The sequence below is a fragment of the Caretta caretta genome, chromosome 9 (assembly GCF_965140235.1).
Source record: "Caretta caretta isolate rCarCar2 chromosome 9, rCarCar1.hap1, whole genome shotgun sequence".
In the NCBI taxonomy this organism is placed as follows: domain Eukaryota; kingdom Metazoa; phylum Chordata; order Testudines; family Cheloniidae; genus Caretta; species Caretta caretta.
In genome coordinates this window covers 56,263,986-56,289,167 of record NC_134214.1, presented here as the reverse complement: position 1 = coordinate 56,289,167, position 25,182 = coordinate 56,263,986, and the positions used below count along the sequence as shown (strand labels likewise).

Genomic DNA, 25,182 nt, shown 5'->3' with positions numbered 1-25,182 from the left:
ACCCATGTAGATATGTTTAGTTTTAGGGCAGATTATCCCAAGCTCTGCCCCTTGTGCAGCCATTTGCATTAGCACAAAGCTGATGTAAAATGCTACCAAATCAGAATGGCAAAAAGCAGCTGGAGTATGACTAATTATTCGCATTCAGTGGCCTCTCAGCAGGAGCCTGGGGGGTGGGAGTGTTCAGCACTTGCTGCTGGTGGGAATCCTGTAGTTTTACTTTTATTGCAGATCACCTTTGATACCTACTGGGTCAGGCAAAGGAGAAAACTGGTCAATAATGTGCAGTACAGGCCTGGGCAAAGCTGCATTTGTAGAAGATAATGAACAAAAGATTGTGTTTCTGTGGGGAGGGCAAGCTGTGGCTAGCTCCTGGCTCAGGAAACCATCTTTGGGCATTAATACCCTTGCTGATTACCTTCCCATCTCAAACATTTGAGAGAAGATGATGATGGGGCCACTCCAGCTATAACTGGATTCTACAGATAAGGCAGAAGAGCTCCATCATGATGTTATCAACCAACAGCAGTCTTTGTCTCTGATATAGCTGTTCTGTCTGTGGGATCCTGACATTTCATATCCCCCAAGGACCCTGATATGTGGGGGTTCAGCAGGGTTCATTTGGCTATCCCTCCTGTTCAACAAATCCAGTGACTATAAATGATGACATGCTTTTGGCTTTAGTATCATCCACCTGGTGCCAAGAGGTGCTTAGATGCTATGGGAATGATGTAAGTGGCTAACTAGACAGATGAGTAGACAAACACATCAGTGGTACTCTCCTCTACATCTCCTTTTCATTCCACTCACATTCTGCAGCTTCCTGGCTTTCCTGCTGCCTGAGCACCAGACAAATCTGCAGCAAAGCAATTTTCCTGTGGCTTACAGAAGTGATGGCTTTTGACAGGGGATATCAGTAAGAGGAATGGGCAGAGGCAATGTTTACACCACCTCTCAAGGTTGCATGTCCTTCTCTAGAACAGTTTACAACTCCAGGGACCTCCAGAGTTCATTGCAGCACCTGGAGTATGCCTCTCACATATGGATCTTTCAGAGACAGTTCACATCTTTGTCACCTACAGACAAATATAATCTATCCCAGGCCCAGGTTGTGCAGAACACAGCTGTCTGTCTCCTAACCCCAGTACTCTGTTGACTGTAGGGCTGTAGAGACTCATAGGCTTTAAGGCCAGAAGGGACCATCACGATCATCTAATCTGACCTTCTGTACATTGCAGGCCACGGAATCTCACCCACCCACTCCTGTAATAGACCCCTAACCTCTGGCTGAGTTACTGAAGTCTTCAAATTACAGAGAATCCATCATTTACTCTAGTTTAAACCTGCAAGTGACGGATGCCCCATGCTGCAGAGGAAGGCAAAAAAATCCCAGGGTCTCTGCCAATCTGATCTGGGGGAAAATTCCTTCCCAATCCTAAACATGGCAATCAGTTAGACTCTGAGCATGTGGGCGAGACCCACCAGCCAGACACCTGGGAAAGAATTCTCTGTGGTAACTCAGAGCCCTCCACATCTAGTGTCCCATCAACGGGACACAGCAATATCAGGGTACAAAATATATAGGAATGACAGAGTTGTGCTGGTGGGGGATTGGCACTATACATGAGGGAAAGTATAGAGTCAAATACAGTAAAAATCTTAAATGAACCAAACTGTACCCTAGAATCTCTGTGGATAGAGATGCCCTGCTTGAATAATAAGAGTAGAACAGTAGGAATATCCTACCAACCACCTGACCAGGATCATGATGGTGATTCTGAAATGCTCAGGGAGAATAGAGAGTCTACAAAATCAGAAAACCCAATAATACTGGGAGATTTCAACTCTCCCCGTACTGACTGGGAACATATCTCCTCAGGACGGGATGGAGAGATAAGATTTCTAGACAACATAAATGCTAGACTGCTTCTCGGAGCAGCATATCCTGGAACCCATAAGGGGCAAGGCAATTCTTTATTTAGCCCTAGGTGGAGCACAGGATCTGGTCCAAGAGGTGAATATATCTGAACCACACAGTTTTAGCAACCATGATGTAATTAAATTTAACATCCTTGTTGAGGGGGCATATATCAAAGAAACCCACCAGAATAGCATTTAACATCAAAAAGGGGAACTATACAAAAGTGAGGAAGCTAGTTAAAGGAAAATTAAAAGGAACAAGAGTGAAATGCCTGCAAGTTGCATGGAAACCATTTAAAACAGCATAATAGAGGCTCAAACTAAATGTATACCCCAAATCAAAAAGAGAGTTAGAGGACCAAAAAATGTCACCATAGCTAAACAAAAGAGTAAAAGAGGTGGTTAGAGACAAAAAGGCATTCTTTAAAAATTGGAAGTCAAATCCTACTGAGGAAAATAGAAAGGAGCATACACTCTTGCAAGTAATGGGTAAAGGTATAATTAGGAAGGCCAAAAAAGAATTTTAAAAGCAACTACAAAAGACACAAAAACTTTACACCACTTGTAGTCTGAAAAAGCTAACAGAAAATTTTTTAAAGTACATCAGAAGCAGGAAGCCTGCCAAACAATCAGTGGGGCCATTGGACAAACTATGTGCTAAAGGAGCACTCAAGGAAAACTAGGTTGTTGCAGAGAAGCTAAATGAATTCTTTGCATCAGTCTTCATTGCAGAGGATGTGAGAGCCATTCTTTATAGATGACAAATCTAAGGCACTGTCCCAGATTGAAGTGGCAATAGAGGAGGTTTTGGAACAAATTGCTAAATTAAACAGTAAATCACCAGGACCAGATGGTATTTACCAAAGAGTTCTGAAAGAACTCAAATATGAAATTGCAGAACTACTATGTGTGGTATGTTTCAGAGTGGTAGCCGTGTTAGTCTGTATCAGCAAAAACAACGAGGAGTCCTTGTGGCACCTTAGAGACTAACAAATTTATTGGGCATAAGCTTTCATGGGCTAAAACCCACTTCATCAGATGCATGGAGCAGAACATACAGTAGGGAGGTATAAATACACAGCATATGAAAAGATGGAAGTTGCCTTACCAAGTGGAAGGTCAGTGCTAACAAGCCAATTAAATTAAGGTGGAAGTGGGCTATTCTCAACAGTAGACAAGAAGGGGTGAAAATCACCTATTGCTTAAATCTGACTCTGTACCAGATGACTGCAGGCTAGCTAATGTGATGCCAATTTTTAAAAAAGTCTCCAGAGGTGATCCCAGCAATTACAGTGTGCTAAGCCTCAATTCAGGCAAATTGGCTGAAGACATAGTAAAGAACAGAATTATCAAAGACATAAATGAACACTATATGTTGGAGTGGAGTCCACATGGCTTTTGTAAAGGTAAATCATGACTCACCAATCTATTAGAATTCTTTGAGGCTGTCAAAAGGCATGTGGACAAGGGTGATCCAGTAGATATACTATACTTGGACTTTCAGAAAGCCTTTGACACAGTCCCTCACCAGAGACTCTTAAGCAAAGTATGCAGCCAGGGGACAAGAGAGAAGGCCCTCACATGGATCAGTAATTAGTTAAAAGATAGGAAATGAACTGTCAGTTTTGACAATGGGGAGGAATAAATAGCAGAGTCCCCCAAGGACTTCTACTAGTACCTGTGCTGTTTAACATATTCATAAATTATGGGAAAGGGTGTGAACAATGAGGTGGCAAAATTTGCAGACAGTATAAAATTACTGAAGACAGTTAGGACCAAAGCTGACTGCGAAGAGTTACAAAGGGATCTTACAAAATTGGGTGACAAAATGGCAGCTGAAATTCAATGTTGATATATGCAATGTAATGTACATTGGAAAAAATAATCCCAACTATACATATACAGTGATAGGGACTCAACTAGCTGTTACCACTCAAGGAAGAGATCTTGGAGTCATTGCATATAGTTCTCTGAAAACATCTGCTCAATGTTTTGTGGCAGTCTAAAAAGCTAACAGAATTTTAGGAACCATTAGTAAAGGGATAGAAAATATCATAATGCTGCTATATAAATCCATGGTACGCCCCCAACCTTGAATACCACATGCAGTTCTGGATGCCCCATCTCAAAAAAGATATATTAGAATTGGAAAAGGAGCAGAGATGGGCAACAAAAATGATTAGGGACATGGAACAGCTTCTGAGGAGAGATTAAAAAGACAGGGATTGTTCGGCTTAGAAAAGAGGAGACCAAGTGGGGATATGATCGAGGTCTATAAAATCATGAATGGGGTGGAGAAGATGAATAAGGAAGTGTTATTTACCCCTTCCCATAACACAAGAACTCAATGAAATTAATAAGCAGCAGGCTTAAAACAAACAAAAGGAAGTACTTCTTCACACAGCACACAGTCAACCTGTGAAACTCATTGTCATGGGATATTGTGAAGGGCAAAACCATAACTAGGTTAAAAAAAGAATTAGATAAGTTCATGGAGGATAGGTCTATCAATGGCTATTAGCCAGGATTATCAGGGACAAAACCCCATGCTTTGGGTGTCCCTAAACCTCTGACTGCCGGAAGGTGGGAGTGGACGATAAGGGATGGATCACTTGATGATTGCCTGTTCTGTTCATTCCCTCTGAAGCACCCGGAACTCATCACTGTTAGAAGACAGGATACTGGGCTAGATGGTTTGACCCAGTGTTGCCGTTCTTATGTTCTTAATTACAAGATAATTAAAGCTAACACTTTTGCGGGGGGGGGGGGGGAGTCCCAAATTTTAGTTCTTGTTACTACCACAAGTTCAATACAGGATATAATTATACACATGTACATACATACACTGTCCTAGGGCTCTTCTCTGGGAGGAAAAATTTACCCTTCACCGTCTCTGTGGAATGGTGTCCAATCCCTCTGTAGGGCATGCTGGCTCTTTAAAGTTGGGAAACAAAGGATAGCCCCACAGTCTCCTTCAAACTCTCTTGAGTCTGTGCAACAACGGTCTGCAATTTGCTCAATCTGCAGCCATCCTAGTCTTCATCTTCTCCAGAGGCGTTAGGGGGCCTGCTGTCTAAATCAACAAAACTGGCAAAGCCCCTGAATCCCAATTCATGCAGCAGCACCCTCTGGTCCTTGCGCTGCTCCACCACTGAGATTTCCACTCTGGCTCCCACCCCTCCTATTTATAAACTCCCCTCCCTCCCCTAGAATCCCCATTGGTTCTCAGAGAGGGACTCTATTGTCAGGCTACTTGCTCACAATAGAGATCAACCAGGCAGTTTCAAACAGCTAATGAGCATGACTTGTGCTCACCGTACCCTGTGCCTGCATCATTTAGGCCCACCTGGCAGAGTCACTGAGTGGCTTGGTCAAGTCTTCAGGCACCCAGAGCCCACCCAAAAAAAACCAAAACCAAGAGCCATTTGTCATCCCCACTGTTCCTTCTCTTATTCACACTGTTACATGCTGCGATGCAAGCAGGAGGGTGACTGAAGGACTTCACAACCTAGCCTATAACACTTTTAGTTTCTATCCTTCTGGAGGGTCCAGAGGTGGAAGAGGAAAGAGAAGCTCCTCTGCTGGCATGAAAATCATCTAAACTCTTGCTAAACTCAGTGGTTCTTTTTCTAACCTGTCTCTAGACCTTTATTAAAAATTGCTCCACACTGAGCCACTAAGCATCTCCCTGCACTAGGTTAGTGCCTGCTGTGCCTTTATTGTTGGAGCAGCTCTAGTGAATAGCATTTCCAAGCCTGTCAATCAGCCAGTTTCACAGAAGCCTTCAGCTGGCTTTTCTTTCTTTTTCAAAAAATCATCAAAACACAGAGAAAAGGGAAAGCTGCCAAGATAATTTTACAATTTACAATTTACACTGAGCCAATTGTTTGCCACCTCTGCCTCCTACAAACAGATATTAACCCTCTCCAGCCCAATCAACCTGGAATGCTCAAGAAATATCTATGGCTCTCTATCAGAGCTGTCACTTTAACATTTGTCAGCAGCGTCTGGAGTTCTGGGTGTGTTCTTACTGGATGGGTCTGTGACAATAAATTATAAACAGAAGCACAATATAGAAAAATCCAGCACGTTTCTCCTTTGAGAGCATGGGTTCCAGCCCCTTTGCCTAGCGCAGCAGCACCACAGTGGGCAATGGTGCATTTGCATAGGGAAATGGGGGCACCTGTATTCCATGGCGCAGGGGAACTGGGCTCCACAGGAGCTATCTCTGGGGTAGCCCAGCAGGAGAGATGGACAGACAATGAGACAATGGATAGGTTCACATGTAGATGCTTTTCTTGACCTGCCGCTCACAAACCGGAAAGAATTAGTGGGGGAAGCAAAAGTGCATGGGAATCTGGGAGGCAGTGACCATGAGTTGGTTGAGTTCAGGATCCTGACACAGGGAAGAAAGGTAAGCAGCAGGATACGGACCCTGGACTTCAGGAAAGCAGACTTCGACTCCCTCAGGGAATGGATGGGTAGGATCCCCTGAGGGACTAACATGAAGGGGAAAGGAGTCCAGGAGAGCTGGCTGTATTTCAAGGAATCCCTGTTGAGGTTACAGGGACAAACCATCCCGATGAGTTGAAAGAATAGTAAATATGGCAGGCGACCAGCTTGGCTTAACGGTGAAATCCTAGCGGATCTAAAACATAAAAAAGAAGCTTACAAGAAGTGGAAGGCTGGACATATGACCAGGGAAGAATATAAAAATATTGCTCGGGCATGTAGGAATGAAATCAGGAGGGCCAAATCGCACCTGGAACTGCAGCTAGCAAGAGATGTCAAGAGTAACAAGAAGGGTTTCTTCAGGTATATTGGCAACAAGAAGAAAGCCAAGGAAACTGTGGGCCCCTTACTGAATGAGGGAGGCAACCTAGTGACAGAGGATGTGGAAAAAGCTAATGTACTCAATGCTTTTTTTGCCTCTGTCTTCACAACAAGGTCAGCTCCCAGACTGCTGAGCTGGGCATCACAACATGGGGAGTAGATGGCCAGCCCTCTGTGGAGAAAGAGGTGGTTAGGGACTATTTAGAAAAGCTGGATGTGCACAAGTCCATGGGGCCGGACGAGTTGCATCCGAGAGTGCTAAAGGAATTGGCGGCTGTGATTGCAGAGTCATTGGCCATTATCTTTGAAAACTCGTGGCGAATGGGGGAAGTCCCAGATGACTGGAAAAAGGCTAATGTAGTGCCAATCTTTAAAAAAGGGAAGAAGGAGGATCCTGGGAACTACAGGCCAGTCAGCCTCACCTCAGTCCCCGGAAAAATCATGGAGCAGGTCCTCAAAGAATCAATCCTGAAGCACTTACATGAGAGGAAAGTGATCAGGAACAGTCAGCATGGATTCACCAAGGGAAGGTCATGCCTGACTAATCTAATCGCCTTCTATGATGAGATTACTGGTTCTGCTGATGAAGGGAAAACAGTGGATGTATTGTTTCTTGACTTTAGCAAAGCTTTTGACACGGTCTCCCACAGTATTCTTGTCAGCAAGTTAAAGAAGTATAGGCTGGATGAATGCACTATAAGGTGGGTAGAAAGTTGGCTAGATTGTCGGGCTCAATGGGTAGTGATCAATAGCTCCATGTCTAGTTGGCAGCCAGTGTGAAGTGGAGTGCCCCAGGTGTCGGTCCTGGGGCCGATTTTGTTCAATATCTTCATAAATGATCTGGAGGATGGTGTGGATTGCACCCTCAGCAAATCTGCAGATGATACTAAACTAGGAGGAGTGTTAGATATGCTGGAGGGGAGGGATAGGATACAGAAGGACCTAGACAAATTGGACGATTGGGCCAAAAGAAATCTGATGAGGTTCAATAAGGATAAGTGCAGAGTCCTGCACTTAGGACTGAAGAACCCAATGCACAGCTACAGACTAGGGACCGAATGGCTAGGCAGCAGTTCTGTGGAAAAGGACCTAGGGGTGACAGTGGACGAGAAGCTGGATATGAGTCAAGAGTGTGCCCTTGTTGCCAAGAAGGCCAATGGCATTTTGGGATGTATAAGTAGGGGCATACCGAGCCGATCGAGGGACGTGATTGTTCCCCTCTATTCGACATTGGTGAGGCCTCATCTGGAGTACTGTGTCCAGTTTTGGGCCCCACACTACAAGAAGGATGTGGATAAATTGGAGAGAGTCCAGCGAAGGGCAACAAAAATGATTAGGGCAACAAAAATGATGAGGGGTCTGGAACACATGACTTATGAGGAGAGGCTGAGGCAACTGGGATTGTTTATTCTGCAGAAGAGAAGAATGAGGGGGGATTTGATAGCTGCTTTCAACTACCTGAGAGGTGGTTCCAGAGAGGATGGTTCTAGACTATTCTCAGTGGTGGAGGAGGACAGGACAAGGAGTAATGGTCTCAAGTTGCAGTGGGGGAGATTTAGGTTGGATATTAGGAAAAACTTTTTCACTAAGAGGGTGGTGAAACACTGGAATGCGTTACCTAGGGAGGTGGTAGAATCTCCTTCCTTAGAAGTTTTTAAGGTCAGGCTTGGCAAAGCCCTGGCTGGGATGATTTAGTCGGGGATTGGTCCTGCTTTGAGCAGGGGGTTGGACTAGATGACCTCCAGAGGTCCCTTCCAACCCTGATAGTCTATGATTCTATGATGCGCTGCACAACCCCCGCCCCCACTGAGAAAGGGTGCCAGAGCTAGTACTGCAGCCCAGGGATCAGCTACCAGAGCAGTGGCTAAACTGATGTTCTGTGTCCTGGGGGGGAGGATTCCATCTCCCTTGCTGGCATGAAAATCCTCAGGTAAAGTCTGCACTTCACACAAGGGTTCAGGATTTAGGCTGTCAAACAAACTCAGCTCGCAGTGTGATCAGTGAATAGAGCATTACAGTGGGACTTGGGAGACCTGAGTTCTGTGGGAAGGTGAGCTTGGATAAGTCACGGCACCTGCCCATGCCTCAGTTTCCCCATCAGTTCAATGGGGCTAATGAGGCTGACCTCCTTTGTAAAGCACTTGTGAGATCTACTGATGAAAAGAGCTACGTATTATTAACTCTTACTCCTGTCCAGTATCCTATACACTAATGGTATATGAAATGACATGGAGACTTTCTTTTAAGAGGGATGAGGAATTTTTTTTAATGTCTCCATTAAGGCTAAAAATTGTAGCACAGGTCAAAGGAAGGCACCAGCTGGGGATGGCAATGGTGCTTTTGGGGGGAGTGTGGGTGGAGAGAGTTGGTTGGCTGGTTTGTTAATTGGATTCTGGCCCATCCAGGGAAACTGAAGAGCTACAAAATCATTTGTATTTTTGAGAAATGCAAGAGCACAGCTCCTCAGCTGGTGCAGATCTACATAGCTCAGTTGATTTCCATGGAGCTGCGCCTGCTTTTATGATATACATTCTGACTTCTTATACTGGCCAGCAGGATGCAGTAGCTGACTGGAAAATCAGGGTTTTACTCCCCACACCCAAGTCATGGGTGGCCTTAGCCAAGGTATGTTGCCTTTGTCTGGTGTATTTATATTGCAAGCACCTTGGGGCTGGCCCTACATGGATGTACAGCACCTGCTACAATGGGGCCCTGATCTTGTTGGGGCCTGTTTCTGCCGCTGTACTAATTAGAAAGGATAAGTAGAGAAAGGATAAGTAGGTCAGCTTCAGTATGGCTTTCCTGGGTATTTTAAATGCTCACTTTGACTAGTTAGGCATGGGTATTGCTTGTGTTAGACTGTCTCTTCCTACCGTTGGGGAAATTATTTGCCTATCTAGGGGGACAGAATAAAGCCTAGGTTGGAGGTTTATTAATAATTAATATATTTCCAAATCTAGACTAACGTATCATTAGGGCTGAATGTGCCTTTGACATTATGGTTGCTGTTAGGGGGCTTATTCCTTCACCCACTTACTTCCCTGGTCCTTCTCACATGAACAGAGAGCAACAATACCCAAAGTCCAAAGGTGCAAACAATTCGATGTTTATTGGGGTGAACTTCCAGCAAGCATGATTCCAGTTTCCTTCCTTACACCTTGTGTAAAATTAATATGGTTAATATAATGTTATGGAGGTTAAACTATATGGAAGGAATGTGCATTTTCCCAGGACGTGTGCAGTGTATATTGGAGAAGGGGCAAAAGAAATGCAAATAAAGCATGGTACTTCATTAAAATCCTATTAGGGCTCCAAAAGGTCCAAAAGGTCCACCCATGCCCACAGAGTTTTCATGCACACCCACCAAAATGACAGTCCGATCCCCCAGAGCCACCCTAAGGCTCAGTGTTCCCATCAGTTGCTTAATAGTATAAGAAGAGAGTGCAGCGTTTATGCAGTATTGGTTTCCTTGCCATGCAAAAAAAAAAAATCATTAGAAATAAAGCGAAGGCACTTGGTGGTGCAGGTACTAGATAATTGGACGTAGTGCCTGGAGTGCATTTACACCATGTAATGTTTTTGTCTACTTGCCATATCCCAGAGGCAGCATTGCACCTAAGGAATTATCCAATCAGAGGGACTAAAGGAAGTAAACAAACATCATCAGTGACATGCACAGCTTCTAAAATGATAGTTAATAATCAGCATTTCTCCAAGATCTAACTGCCTACAGAGTCAGTCAAATATATTGTAGTAGTACATAGGAACCTCAGCCATAGCCCAGGAGCCCGGTGTGCGAGGTGTTGGACAAACACAGAACAGTCCCTGCCCCAGAGCGCTGACAATCTAAGCAAGAACTTGATCTCAGAAAGTTCAGATTCACAAAACCCACTGTAGCCATCTCCAAAGAATGTACAATGAAAGACATGGATAAGCAGCAAGGCTGAAGCACTCCTGGAGGTGCTCCTCCCACAACGTGCCCAAAGCTCACTGGCTGGGCTGGGAGGAAGCTGGCACTTGTCCCTTGTTGCACTGTCATCAGTTCAGTGGCTTGCCACAGCACTAAAGTTATGCTAAGAAATGAAACAAAATAAATGAGTTCAAAGGTCAAAGCCATGGAAATACTTGGCCTGCACTGGGTAAAAGTGGCTGTCTGTTTGCAAAGCTCAGAGCTCATCAAACATTAACTATCCCATCCCTGCTGAGGGAGTGAGGAAAATCCCCACTGGGGTCATTTGGAAAGTTTCCCCTGCTCCAGAGCTTCACTGACAGAGGAGCCATTCGCAAGCGTAAGACAGGGAAGTGGAATCAATACTGAGGAGGTGCCAGGTAGAAAGGCAGAGCACATGCCAGCGTAGGATGTCTACAAAACATGGGGAAGCCTCCCAAACAGGTGAGTAAGGAACAGATCCAACCTCCAGGTGAAAGAACACTTAGGACTAGCTGGCAGAAATCCTCCTCCGGTAGGGCTCTGTTCGCAGGGTTAAAAGCAGCAATTCCACAGAGTTAAACTGCCAGTGAACATTCTGGTCAGGGAGCTGGGCCTCATCAATCCCTTTGAACATTAGCCAACCCCCGCTGGTCTCTCGTGGTTCCCTGTCCTTGCTTCTGAGCTGGTGTGGTAGCCAGTCTTAGCTCCTCAAACTGCCAACCACACCCACTGAGCACTAGGAGGAGAGGTCTCTATGTCATAGGCCGCTTGAGCTGTTGTCTTGGGTTCCACATGCAGTTAGCAAGTGGATGGGGGTGAGAACCCCCAGCAGCAGTGCAATGGGATGGGAAGGCTTCAAATACTGTTTCCTGGGGGATGGAGGAGGTGGTCTCCATTGAATAAGGGCCTGAACTGACATACACACACACACATCTGCATACGCACGCACCCATAAAAGAAAAACACTTCACAAGGAAAGCGAGGGGAAAATCTGCAACTGTAAAGGGGTGGGGCCAAATTCTGCTACTATTAAAATCAATAGCAAAGCTCCCACTGATTTCACTGGAGCAAGACCGAGCTGTAGATGTAGGAAGGAATTAACAAGCACCACTTAGATGTTTGGATGCTGGATGTTTGGGGCTATGCTGGGGGTACAGGTGCGCAGAGAGCAGAACTTTAGAGAGGAAGGGTGCTTGGGCTTCAAGCACTAGCCTCAGAGTGCTGGCTCAGTTCAGGGTCTGCCTGGCTTATTAGGTGACCTTTCGCAAGTCACTCGCTCTCTATAGCTTCCCATCCATACAACAGCAATAATGCGCCTCCCTCCCCTGCCGTCCCCCCCACCCCTGTGCCTTTCTGGTCTATGGAGATGGTAAGTTGTGGGGACAGGGACAGTCTCTGACTCTGTATATGTTCCGGGCCTAGCTCCATGAGATCTCCAGCTCATGTTGGACCTCTGGGCTCTGATCTGACAATAAAGACCATAAGCAGGCAGAGGAGGGAATCGAATTGTGTTTTATCAAGATGCCCTCACAAAATGGCTTACTTTGGGAGCAGCTCCCTTCTCTCCAGCCTGCTCACAACAACAATATTCCACTGTCAATTTACTTCTCTTAAACACCAAAGAGTCCAACTGCTTGGTCTTCTCCTTAACTACACTATGTCCTTGGATTCTAAGGGTGCTCCCTTTCTCTTACCCATCCTACTAAGGGGCAGCCAGAGTGGAGGTGGGGTCAGAGGTCACGGCTGTGAGAAGTAACAGGGTTGTGCTGGATAATACCATCTGCCCGGCTGAAATCATCATCTGCAACGACAAGATAACTGACATTCTGCCCAAGAGGAGCCAGGCTCTTGTCAGCGGAGAGAAGGCAAGTTTGGGCCAAAGTGCTAGATGAACTGGTATTGAGGAAACAACCCTGGGGGAAGGCTGTGCTGGGTTTGCATGACCAGCTATACCAATAATAATAATAATACCTAGCTCAGGGGTGACCAGCCTGTGGCTCCGGAGCCACATGTGACTCTTCAGAAGTTAATATGCGGCTCCTTTTATAGGCACTGACTCCGGGGGTGGAGCTACAGGCACTAACTTTCCAACGTGCTGGGGGGTGCTCACTGCTCAACCCCTGGCTCTGCCACAGGCCCTGCCCCCACTCCACCTCTTTCTGCCCCTCCCTGAGCCTGCCATGCCCTCGTACCTCCCCGAGCCTCCTGCATGCCATGAAACAGCTGATCGGGAGGTGCGGGGAGGGATGGGGAGGCATTGATCGGTGGGGCTGCCAGTGGGTAGGAGGCGCTGGAAGCGGGGCAGGGGGAGCTGATGGGGGGCTGCTGACATATTACTGTGGCTCTTTGGCAATGTACATTGGTAAATTCTGGCTCCTTCTCAGGCTCAGGTTGGCCACCCCTGACCTAGCTCTGACCCAACGCTTGCCTGGGGTACCTTCCAGCTAATCGCATGTGCTGCAGAACTTGGTGTGGGGCCATTGTCCTTTTTGCCAAGTTGCTATAGGCTGGGGCACATAACTCTACATCTCTCCCTGTGTTTGTGCTGTGTGATGGGGCTGCCAGCAGGCCTCACTGAAACCCATGGTCCAGGGATATCTAGAGGGGACTCCTTTGCCAAGTGCCAGAGCTCAACGATGGGAGGTCAGAAAGGAGCCCATAGTGTGAAACATTCTGTCACCTCCTATTACTTAGATGGGGCCTGCTTCTCCACTCCCGTGCACCAGCTTTCTGCCATTGAGACTCCACTGACTTCAGGTGGAGAGTGGAGCATTAGATCCTCTGGCTACAATGTCAGAGTGGGATGGAAGCAAACAGCTTATGCCATTAATGTGGGCTCTGCCCCATCTAACAGCAGTGCCCTTGGGGTTGCAATTCCAGCCAGCAGCCCAGTGACCCTTCCCCAAGGACCTGCTGCTGGTGGAGCAGAGATGGTAATTCTGAACTTCTTTTCCTGTTCCCAGTCTTTGTGCAAGCAGCTTACGATTTGCTCAGCCTGGTTAGTTATTCTCACCAGGTCCCTTGCACTGCAGAGAGTTCGCAGGCAGGTCACTGTATCTTCAACTTCATATTAGAAATGTGAGCTGTTTTGATTGGACATGAAGGTCACATGGTATGTTTGGTTCCTGATTGCTGGAGTAACTTATAGAGTTAGGTGTCCAGTATGAATTCTTGCATTTTCAAGTTGAAGATTTGCCTTCTTCAAATAATGGCCCATTGCCCTGTGTGCTCCCTCCAGCCAACTAGCTCCCTGGGGATGCTTCTTGAAAGCAAATCCCGGAAGGCTGTCAGCACAGCCAATGCTAAGTTTTTATTCAGGTGGAAAATGTGACTCACGTGGCTCTGCTGTTGACAGTCAGCTTTTTAAACAAGGGATGGACCACTCCCATCCCTCTGCTTTGTCACAGTACTCCTGACCACTTGATAAGTTATTAAACTACATCTCGGCTCAGGAGAGGAGCAGCAAGGGACCCACAGCTGCAGGTTGTTACAAAGAATGAGGCGTGTTGGCAGAAGTTTGCCAGGCATCTCCTTTCATCAAGCCTAGCTTCAGAAGGGGATCCCATGGTCTACTGCCCACTGCTCAAAGCTAGCAATGGTTTAGCAGGGCTAATCCAGGCCAGAAAGCTGGAAGGGGAGGACAGCTGGCTCTGGCCAGTCTCATATTCATCAGCTCTAGAATTCAAGGACCAGAGGCAGCTTTGCTGATTTGCAGCAGTTAAGAATCTGGTCCCAAATCTACATGTATCAAAGATTAGAGAGACGTTAGAAGGAACAGCTATCAGGGACAGAGTAGTTGCATTTAAAAATTAATACAAAAAATGAAATCTTGAGGCAGATTCTCAGGTGAATCCACAGACTCCAAAGACTTCAGACAGATTTACACCATAAGGGTCTAACCCAGTGGATTATACTGGTGGAAGTGAGATCAGGCCCCTGGAACTTGGCACAAATAATGTAGTGGCAGCCTCTTAAGTACCCATCCCTAACTGTAGGCAAGATGCTGGGCCATTTTATTAGTTCCACATAGATGGCTAGCCTGTGACCTCCGTGACCTGAGAGTAACTCCACTCATTTGAATGGAACTACTCCAGAGTTCAACTGGCATCACTGAGAGTAATCAAGCTGTTCTTTCTTTACCTCAGTGCTGACTCTTACCGTAGTGAGCCAGGGCTTTCAGATACCAGAGTGGCTGGCCAGGACACATTTCCTTTAAAGTTCCCACTAACATTTTTAGTAAATACTCTAGCTGTGCTCCGTTATCACAATTTCAGGTATGTGTAATGGGGGAAAACAGATGCTTACCAGTGTCTGGATAAGGAGAGGGAAGCCAGAAAACTTGATTACTTTGGGCTAGATCCCCAGATGGTGTAAGTTAGTGTAGCACTGTTTAAGTCAATGGGCTATGCCAGTTTACACCAGTGGAGGATCTGGCCCAGAGATTGGCCTGAATCAGAATCATGGGTCTGAAAGAGACACAAAAATCACACCCACACACAGCTATGGTGAAGTTCACAGCATGGGCAAGCCAGCTGGGCCCAGCTCATCAAGATCACCTCTATTCTGTCAGATAAGTGCTAGAGCGTTCAGAGGTGAAATCCTCCTCAGAGGGGACAGGGTCCTTCTCCCCCCAGATTTGCTGCTTGGCTTGTACTGAGCATGCTCAGTCACACTGCTGAAGCCGCCTGCCCTCAATCCGCCCCCCCACTATCGGCAGGCACAGGTCGCCTCTGGTCCTCCTTAACAGTGTATTTTCAAACAGGCTGAAGCCAAGCCTCCCATTCTGTAGGTGCAATTTGAACCTACAATGTTACACTTCTTAGATGAACTGAAGGTGCACATCTGAGCACTTGCACCTCTAAATTAGAGGTGCAAACTTGGCCAGGGCAAATTTTACGCACAATAGGAAGAACACCCTTTTGCAAGTTTGGCCCTTGGTATCAGGGACATGAACATGTGAAGTCAGCCATCAAATCTGTTTGGCATATTTTTAATACCTGATTGAAAGATCTTAGCAGGATCTAGTGCACAGGAGCAAACTGGAGACATGAAAAGAATAGCAAAGTAAATAGTTTATTAACTGGGACCCTCAGACTAGCATGTCTGAGATTAGGGAGCTGTTTTGACAGTCTGTAGGAATTGTACCCGGGAGTAGATGAACTTTAGAACATTTATTACCTCATTGGCCTAGTACATCTGTCGGAGGTATTCATGGTAATCACTGGGAAATCCACATCTTCCCATTGCTCTGGAAGTCACTTCCTGATGGTGACAGTCTGCAATAGAGCCCTGCATGGGACTATTTTTAAAATGCTGATCCCATCCCGCCCCGTAATACACTCCCACCCACTCCCACATAGTTTCTTGCATTTTTATCTCACCCCCACCTGCAAAAACCTTAGATCCTGCAAAAGAGACAGATTCTCTCATATTACTAAAATGACAATTTTACCACTAAAAGAATAAAATAAATCTTGCTTAAACCATAGTGATACAGGAGGGCCAGGGAGCAGTGCTAGAGGGGAAATATATAAGCCCTAGGCTAATTAAGGTATGATTCCCTGTAGACTAGGGAGGGTTGCTACAGGTTAATTGGAGCACCTGTAGTCAATTAAGCCCTGTCAGGAACCTAATAAAACCCCCCTGCTTCAGGCAGCTGGGGACTGGAGTTGGAAGGTGTGTTGTAAGAGTTGGAAAACCAGAGAACTGAAGTGAGGGAGACTTCCTCTCTCAGCATCTAAGGACTGAAGGTTCCCCACACAAGGGGGAAGTGGGTAAGAACTCTCAGGGGTTGAGAGGGGCTGGGGCTCAGAGTGAGGTGCAAACCCAGACCCCTCCCCTGCTTCCCTCCTCTACCACCTTCCTGGGCCACTATTGGGGACCTCAGTGGCCCCCTGCCAAGAAATGCTCCGAATCCACCATACTAACATTGGCTGTCTTGCCCCACCGTGTAGAAATATTTTAACTCCTGTTATAATAGACATCAAATCTCTTTCTATCCCTTGCTTAAATTTAAGTATTAAAATTTTTATTTTAAAAAGAGAAACTTGCTTTGTATTGCTCAAATTCTATACAGGACAAGGTGATAGAGTTAGTGTTTTCTTGCAAATCTCCACAGACTGGATTTTATTCCCCACCCACTCCTGACCACAACAAAGTACATTTTACCTGCTCCCACTATTATGGCAGCAGTCCTAGGATCCACAGGATCCCACCCAGTCCCACTGCAGGATTCTAACCTGTATGCAAGAAACTGGATGTAGCAGGGACATCACCTCTAGAGCACCCCCTCATGGTAAAGGGTGGCCCTTCAGGCACCCCACATTCCCCCTCCTGGGCCTCCCCATGACTTTCCATAGTCTAGAGTACTCAATATAAAAGGTTCCTCTTCTGGAGTCTGATTTATTGTGGCTGTACAGCTTCCAGCAGCCCTCTTCTTTCAGGCCACTTCTAGCACCGCCTGAAGAGTGTGTGTGTTTGTGTGTGTGGGGGGGGAGTAGTAATCATAATCTGGGGGCAGCTGCTGTGGTAACAGTGCTTAAAATGCACCCTCAGTGACCCAGCTCAGTTTGTATTTGCTTTGCCAGGTCTGCACCACACCCTTGAAGCCCGGCCTCCACGCCCAAAGCCTTCCTGCGTTGCTAAGGGACTCCACCACCCTCCTGCCAGAGCTACTTCTGTGCTTCTCCTTGCCCTCCAGCAGCTCCATCATGGGGGGCAACAAAGTCTTGAAAGACTTCCAGACAGCTCTGCTGAGGCACATGCTGCCTGCCAGCTCACAGTACCCAGCCAGCAGCCTCTCCTTCTAAATCTCTCTGGGACTCCTGCAGGAGACTTTGGCTCATCCTCGGCTCCATCCAGAAAATCCCTATCTACCCTCAAGGCCTGACTGGGTCATATGGCTTACCTCATCTCTCCTCCTCCCAGGAGAGTGGCTGGGGCTGAACCCATCTCCCCATAAAGGACCAGCCACCCAGGGACATTGTTTTTACCACTGAAAAGGCCCAGTGTTGATGCGGGCTGAGTGGATTCTAACATGACCTCCCTCCCCCGGGATTGTCCATGCGTTCATGCACAGCTACAGACTAGGGACCGAATGGCTAGGCAGCAGTTCTGCGGAAAAGGACCTACGGGCGACAGTGGACGAGAAGCTGGATATGAGTCAGCAGTGTGCCCTTGTTGCCAAGAAGGCCAATGGCATTTTTGGATGTATAAGTAGGGGCATAGCGAGCAGATCGAGGGACGTGATCGTTCCCCTCTATTCGACATTGGTGAGGCCTCATCTGGAGTACTGTGTCCAGTTTTGGGCCCCACACTTCAAGAAGGATGTGGATAAATTGGAGAGAGTCCAGCGAAGGGCAACAAAAATGATTAGGGGTCTGGAACACATGAGTTATGAGGAGAGGCTGAGGGAGCTGGGATTGTTTAGCCTGCAGAAGAGAAGAATGAGGGGGGATTTGATAGCTGCTTTCAACTACCTGAAAGGGGGTTCCAAAGAGGATGGCTCTAGACTGTTCTCAATGGTATCAGATGACAGAACGAGGAGTAATGGTCTCAAGTTGCAGTGGGGGAGGTTTAGATTGGATATTAGGAAAAACTTTTTCACTAAGAGGGTGGTGAAACACTGGAATGCGTTACCTAGGGAGGTGGTAGAATCTCCTTCCTTAGAGGTTTTTAAGGTCAGGCTTGACAAAGCCCTGGCTGGGATGATTTAACTGGGAATTGGTCCTGCTTCGAGCAGGGGGTTGGACTAGCTGACCTTCTGGGGTCCCTTCCAACCCTGATAATCTATGATTCTATGTGCTGTTCTGGTTGCTCTTTCCCTTTGCAATGCTGCTGAGTTATTCTGTCTGTGAAGGGTGTGGGGTGACAAAAGAATGGGAGCTCAATGGGTGCATGCTATTTGTTAAACTCCTGCCAGGTCAGGGAAAGCCTAGCCTTTGCTGGGGGAAAGTTCCTTTGTGGCTCGTGCTGCTGGGTGAAGCTATTCTCTGCCACCCCACGGAGCTTGGCGCGCAGGACAAACCCTCTACAAACTGCAGCTCAGAATTGCAAGGGAAATAAAAGTAAAAGAGTACTTGTGGCACCTTAGAGACTAACAAATTTATTTGAGCATAAGCTTTCGTGAGCTACAGCTCACTTCATCGGATGCATTCAGGGAAATAAACTGCATCCAAATTTGCCTGCTCCCAGCAAGCGCTGCCACTGGGCCCAGCTCCTGAATGACAAATGTGGTCCAATAGTGCTCTCTGCTGGCCACAGCTAGTACCCTCAGGATTTCACACTCTGGAGAAGTTTATTCTGAGAGGAGGGCAAAGATCCTCATTCTGATGTCCATCCCAAGGCTGAACTAGGGGAAGCAGGGATCCAGGCAGGGAGGGTCCCGATAGCAGAAGGAGACCATCTACAGGGGATGAGAACATAAAGGGGCTTGCCATTGGCAGAGGACTAGGAAGTATAATCCATTTGTAGGGGCTAAGGGCTTTGGAGGTAGTGTCTGGTGGGGACGAGTGTCCCTGTTGTGGTTACAGGGACAAACCATCCCGATGAGACGAAAGAATAGTAAATATGGCAGGCGACCAGCTTGGCTTAATGGTGAAATCCTAGCAGATCTTAAACATAAAAAAGAAGCTTACAAGAAGTGGAAGGTTGGACATATGACCAGGGAAGAGTAAAAATATTGCTCGGGCATGTAGGAATGATATCAGGAGGGCCAAATAGCACCTGGAGCTGCAGCTAGCAAGAGATGTCAAGAGTAACAAGAAGGGTTTCTTCAGGTATGTTGGCAACAAGAAGAAAGCCAAGGAAAGTGTGGGCCCCTTACTGAATGAGGGAGGCAACCTAGTGACAGAGGATGTGGAAAAAGCTAATGTACTCAATGCTTTTTTTGCCTCTGTCTTCACTAACAAGGTCAGCTCCCAGACTGCTGCGCTGGGCATCACAAAATGGGGAAGAGATGGCCAGCCCTCTGTGGAGATAGAGGTGGTTAGGGACTATTTAGAAAAGCTGGATGTGCACAAGTCCATGGGGCCGGATGAGTTGCATCCGAGAGTGCTGAAGGAATTGGCGGCTCTGATTGCAGAGCCATTGGCCATTATCTTTGAAAACTCGTGGCGAACCGGGGAAGTCCCAGATGACTGGAAAAAGGCTAATGTAGCGCCCATCTTTAAAAAAGGGAAGGAGGAGGATCCTGGGAACTACAGGCCAGTCAGCCTCACCTCAGTCCCTGGAAAAATCATGGAGCAGGTCCTCAAAGAATCAATTCTGAAGCACTTAGAGGAGAGGAAAGTGATCAGGAACAGCCAGCATGGATTCACCAAGGGAAGGTCATGCCTGACTAATCTAATCGCCTTCTAAGATGAGATTACTGGTTCTGTGGATGAAGTGAAAGCAGTGGATGTATTGTTTCTTGACTTTAGCAAAGCTTTTGACACGGTCTCCCACAGTATTCTTGTCAGCAAGTTAAGGAAGTATGGGCTGGATGAATGCACTATAAGGTGGGTAGAAAGCTGGCTAGATTGTCGGGCTCAACGGGTAGTGATCAATGGCTCCATATCTAGTTGGCAGCCGGTATCAAGTGGAGTGCCCCAAGGGTCAGTCCTGGGGCCGGTTTTGTTCAATATCTTCATAAATGATCTGGAGGATGGTGTGGATTGCACTCTCCGCAAATTTGCGGATGATACTAAACTGGGAGGAGTGGTAGATACGCTGGAGGGCAGGGATAGGATACAGAGGGACCTAGACAAATTGGAGGATTGGGCCAAAAGAAATCTGATGAGGTTCAATAAGGATAAGTGCAGGGTCCTGCACTTAGGATGGAAGAATCCAATGCACTGCTACAGACTAGGGGCCGAATGGCTAGGCAGCAGTTCTGCGGAAAAGGACCTAGGGGTGACAGTGGACGAGAAGCTGGATATGAGTCAGCAGTGTGCCCTTGTTGCCAAGAAGGCCAATGGCATTTTGGGATGTATAAGTAGGGGCATAGCCAGCAGATCGAGGGACGTGATCGTTCCCCTCTATTTGACATTGGTGAGGCCTCATCTGGAGTACTGTGTCCAGTTTTGGGCCCCACACTACAAGAAGGATGTGGATAAATTGGAGAGAGTCCAGCGAAGGGCAACAAAAATGATTAGGGGTCTGGAACACATGACTTATGAGGAGAGGCTGAGGGAGCTGGAATTGTTTAGTCTGCAGAAGAGAAGAATGAGGGGGGATTTGATAGCTGCTTTCAACTACCTGAAAGGGGGTTCCAAAGAGGATGGCTCTAGACTGTTCTCAATGGTAGCAGATGACAGAACGAGGAGTAATGGTCTCAAGTTGCAGTGGGGGAGGTTTAGATTGGATATTAGGAAAAACTTTTTCACTAAGTGGGTGGTGAAACACTGGAATGCGTTACCTAGGGAGGTGGTAGAATCTCCTTCCTTAGAGGTTTTGAAGGTCAGGCTTGACAAAGCCCTGGCTGGGATGATTTAACTGGGAATTGGTCCTGCTTCGAGCAGGGGGTTGGACTAGATGACCTTCAGGGGTCCCTTCCAACCCTGATATTCTATGATTCTAGGGGAGCACCAAAGTGTTGGTAGCTCTGGTCCCCACTTTGTCTTAATCATCCTCTGTCTACTCCCATCCCACTATATTACACACTTTTGCTCCCAGCGCCACACTGGAAAATGAGATCTGTCTATGATCCTCTATGGGAGCTAGCTGGGCCGCTGTCTACCCAGCTCTCCTCATCCTGCATTCCTCATGCACTCTTTCCCTACATCTCTGTAGCATTCTCCCTTCCAGTCAAGGAAGGGGTTTGGGCCTAGCTAAGCTGCTGTCTCTCTATGCCCTCCAGGAGCTGTCTTCCCCCAGCCACAGCTCTGGCAAACTTTGATGACAAGCTTCAGTCTGCCGAAGGGCAGTGCCGTGTGGATGTAGCCTTCTGGGGTGGAGTCGTCCCTGGAAACCATGTCAGTGGGTGTTATTCAGCAAATGCAACAGCATGAAGTACCAGCTGGAATAGGGGCAAGGGCAGATACCCAGGTCTCACCTCCTCTCTGGGGAGTTTCAGTGCAGGGAGCCAACGTGTTTAGTGCTTCTGGAAACCTGGCTGCAAGTCACTAAAAAAATGCTGCACAGTCAATGCGAACTGCAAAATAAAGCAGAGGAAACTGATCAGTCCAACAAAGTCTTGCTGAATGATTCAGTCAATAATGCTGAACATACCTCCCACTCAGCTGATCTGTATAACCACACTGGGGAAGAGACACAGAACAATGTCCCAGGGATGCTACTAACGAATCTGCATCCACTGGCAAGGCTCCCATTGACTTCAATGAGGCCAAGGTTTGGCCCTGGCTCCTGTGAGGCTGATGAGAGAATCCCATTCCCTGCTGCTGTTAGAAGAGGTGTCTGGGCTGGGCCAGCTTGCAGATGTTGGGAGGTTTGTATTGGCCCAATCTATTAGCAATGGGGCAGCAAATATCATAATAACCATAGAATCCCATTGTCCTAGCATGGGGTCAGAGATTAGTGGGCATTAGCTGAGCAAAGTTGTTGAGTAACCACTAGCACAAACACAGCTTTGATCTGTTGAAATGAAGGGTTTGTCTACTGAGGGGCATCTTGACCTTCAAAGTCTACTGGAATTTGACTTTCTGCGGAGGTAAATGTTGAAGAAACTGATGACCCTATCCATTGTGGAGCAGAACTGACCCATATACATACTGAGTTATTGGCTAGGATGATGCCTCGTGGGGCATGTGGACAGTAGTTTAGGTGCTCGTCCTTTGGCATATTTTGCTTAAATGTGGCTCTCATAGCTGGAGCCATCCAGAAGGGCTGGCTGAACCAGGTGTCTGATAACCTGAGTGCATCCCTTCTGTTGCCTGCTTTAGGATGAGCTCCTGTCCATGCTGCAGGCTGGAGTCCCAGGCTTTAAGTGCTCCCTGATTGCAAGTGGAGTGGAGGAATTCCCCCATGTCAGCCTCCAAGATCTGCATACGGCAATGAATGGGCAGGGCACACACAGACACCCCACAACACCGATGAATGTTGCAAGCAAGAGCCTATTGACAGGGGAGTCACGGAATAAAACTCCCCTAGCTGTAACCCTTGCTAGGCAGTTAGCTACTCTGTACGCTTCTGGGGTCAGCTCTTCTGCTGGTGTAAATAGTCCATGGAGTCCAGGAGCACATCACTTTGTCCCTTAGGCACAAACCTTCTGCACCTCAGGATGCAAACCTGACTCTATTTCCTTCTCTGGCGTCTGTGCAGACCCCACAGAGTACAGGGCACTCCTGGACTCCTGCCCTGATGCAATGGAAGTGGAGGCCGTCCAGACCATCCCTGATCTCTGCCTCTAGTATAAGTAAGGAACCATTCTCCTGGGGGCTGGGAAGCAGGGAGGAGACACATGAGCTTTAACAGAAGTGACCTTTGACCTCCAGAAAGTCATTCTCTGTAGCCCTCCCTCCCACCATCTGGCTCTCTGCTTTCATTGCACAAAAGGGTGTGAGGCCCCTGTCCGTGCCAAGAGAGCTGTGGCAATGTAAACCGAGGACAACCTGTCACTGGGCAGAAAGGCTCACACACACCCAGGCTTCCTCTCCAGCAGGGAAGCCAGTGACCCCCCCCCCCCCCCCCCCCCAATCTCATAGGTGTGGTGATTTGGCATAAGCGTGTGTCCTTACCTCTCAGGCACCCCCTCCAGCCCAGATGCAGTGTTGGCCTCGTCTCCTGGCCCTGCAGAGCTTCTCCTGCAGGGTTCTCCTGCCTCCTTTCCCCACGGATCTCCCTGCTGCAGAGCTTCTCTTCTAACTCACATGCCTCCTGGGTGTCTCCTCTATTCCCTCAGCCTCACACACCCTAGCTTGGGGCTCCCCTCTGCTCCTTGTGTGGCTCGCATGCTGGCTTCTGCAGGCTCTTCCCAGAGAGGACCCTCCTCCTTAGCTCTGGTGCTTCACCACCACAGCTGGGGTCAGTCTCTCTTTAAGCCCCAGGAGACCCAGCTGGGGGTCACTAATTACCACTTGTGTTGCCAGCTCATCAATGAGACTGAGGACAGTGGCTAAGTCATGAACAAGGCCACTAGCCCTCCCCGTAACCCACAGGCCCCTCTAGTGGTGACACTGCAGCTCTGCTCTCAATCATCACGAGATGAGTGAAGTCACTGGCCTGAGAGCTGCCCAGCCAGCAAGATAACGGTCTTATGCTCTCTCCTAACAGGGTGCCCTGCCACATCCTCCACCTCTCCTCTGCTCAAGCCCCGCCCATCATCAGAGAAGCTCGCCAGAAAGGGGCGCCACTCACTATAGAGACTGCTCACCACTACCTCACCCTGACGTCTGAACACATTCCACCCGGGGGCACGTACTACAAGTGCTGTCCTCCTATCAGAGCCAAAACCAATCAGCTAATGAGACCTAGAGGGGCTCCAGAAGGGAATCTCAGCCCAAGAAATCAAATGCCACGAGCATAACCAGGGCTGGGGGAACGGGGTACCAGCAAAGGAGGGAAACGAGGCCACCATCTAAGAAGATACATTTCAGGAGCACCAAAAGTCAGACTGGGCCAGCTCTTCAATCTCGTGGATCCCATCCTCTTGCCCCTCACTCCCATTCTGCAGAATTCAGGCAACTCTGTCACTCATCTCTCCTCTGCTTCAGTCACCTGGCAGTGAATCCCTGAGTGTGGCCTCAATCAAACATGGTACAGGCTTGGGATGGGCTGTCGTGGGACACAGCGAGGCTTGGGAAGGAAGTGGCTACAGTGGCTAAGGCTCTAGGTGACCAAGGCCCAGACAAGGGGTTTACCTGTGGAACAGAAAGGAATGGGTGGGGTTTGGACATGTTGTGGAGGGAGAGTGGGAGGGGTTACAGAGGGTCTGAACAGAGACTATTTCTCTCGGGCTGAAGAGAGGGTGCCTGATTAAGGACAGGAAGGTAGGACTGAGGGTCACCAGCACAAAACTTTCCTAGCTGAACCATGTGGTTGGTGCTTAAGTTTCGTGGGGTGGAGAGGGCCAAGGACAATGACAGAGGGAGGAGGGGAGGTACTGCTAAGGGAGGTACCACAGGATCTGCAGATAAGCAGTAGGAGAAGCAGGAAAGTGCAAGCTCTGCAGCCTCAGAAATGGAGTGTTTCCAGGAAGATGAAGTGCTCCATGGTGCCAAAGGCAGTGTTGCTTAATGGCTAGAACACTGGCTTGGGATTCAGAAGATCTGAATTCTAGTCCCAGTCAGCCTCTGGATTTTTTTCAAGTGGATATTGTCACCTTTTCATCACAACACTGAACCCCTGAGGGGGAGGTTGAAAAGTTCAGGTTTTCCTTGAGAAGAAGACTTTTTCCATGCACATTTTTTAGTCAAAAACCTAATTTTCCACCAAATGCACAGTTCTGCTGGAAAAATTTCCACCATGCCTTCTGAGTACACAAAGCCCCTTGCACAACTGTCCCATCAGAGTGTGACCATTGCATGGTCTCTGTGCTGCTGCATGTTATCAGCAGCTTACAC

General features: G+C 47.7%; 1 protein-coding gene across 1 annotated transcript; it reads left to right on the top strand.

Moving 5' to 3' along the window:
• Positions 1-11,015: 11,015 nt before the first annotated feature.
• LOC125642812 (allantoinase, mitochondrial-like) lies at positions 11,016-24,378 on the top strand. The gene is given in 6 exon segments (XM_048864621.2): positions 11,016-11,146; positions 12,392-12,549; positions 21,493-21,636; positions 22,564-22,726; positions 22,943-23,036; positions 23,894-24,378. Coding segments are annotated over 6 exon segments (846 nt in total). The 5' UTR covers positions 11,016-11,112; the 3' UTR covers positions 24,147-24,378.
• Positions 24,379-25,182: the final 804 nt, after the last annotated feature.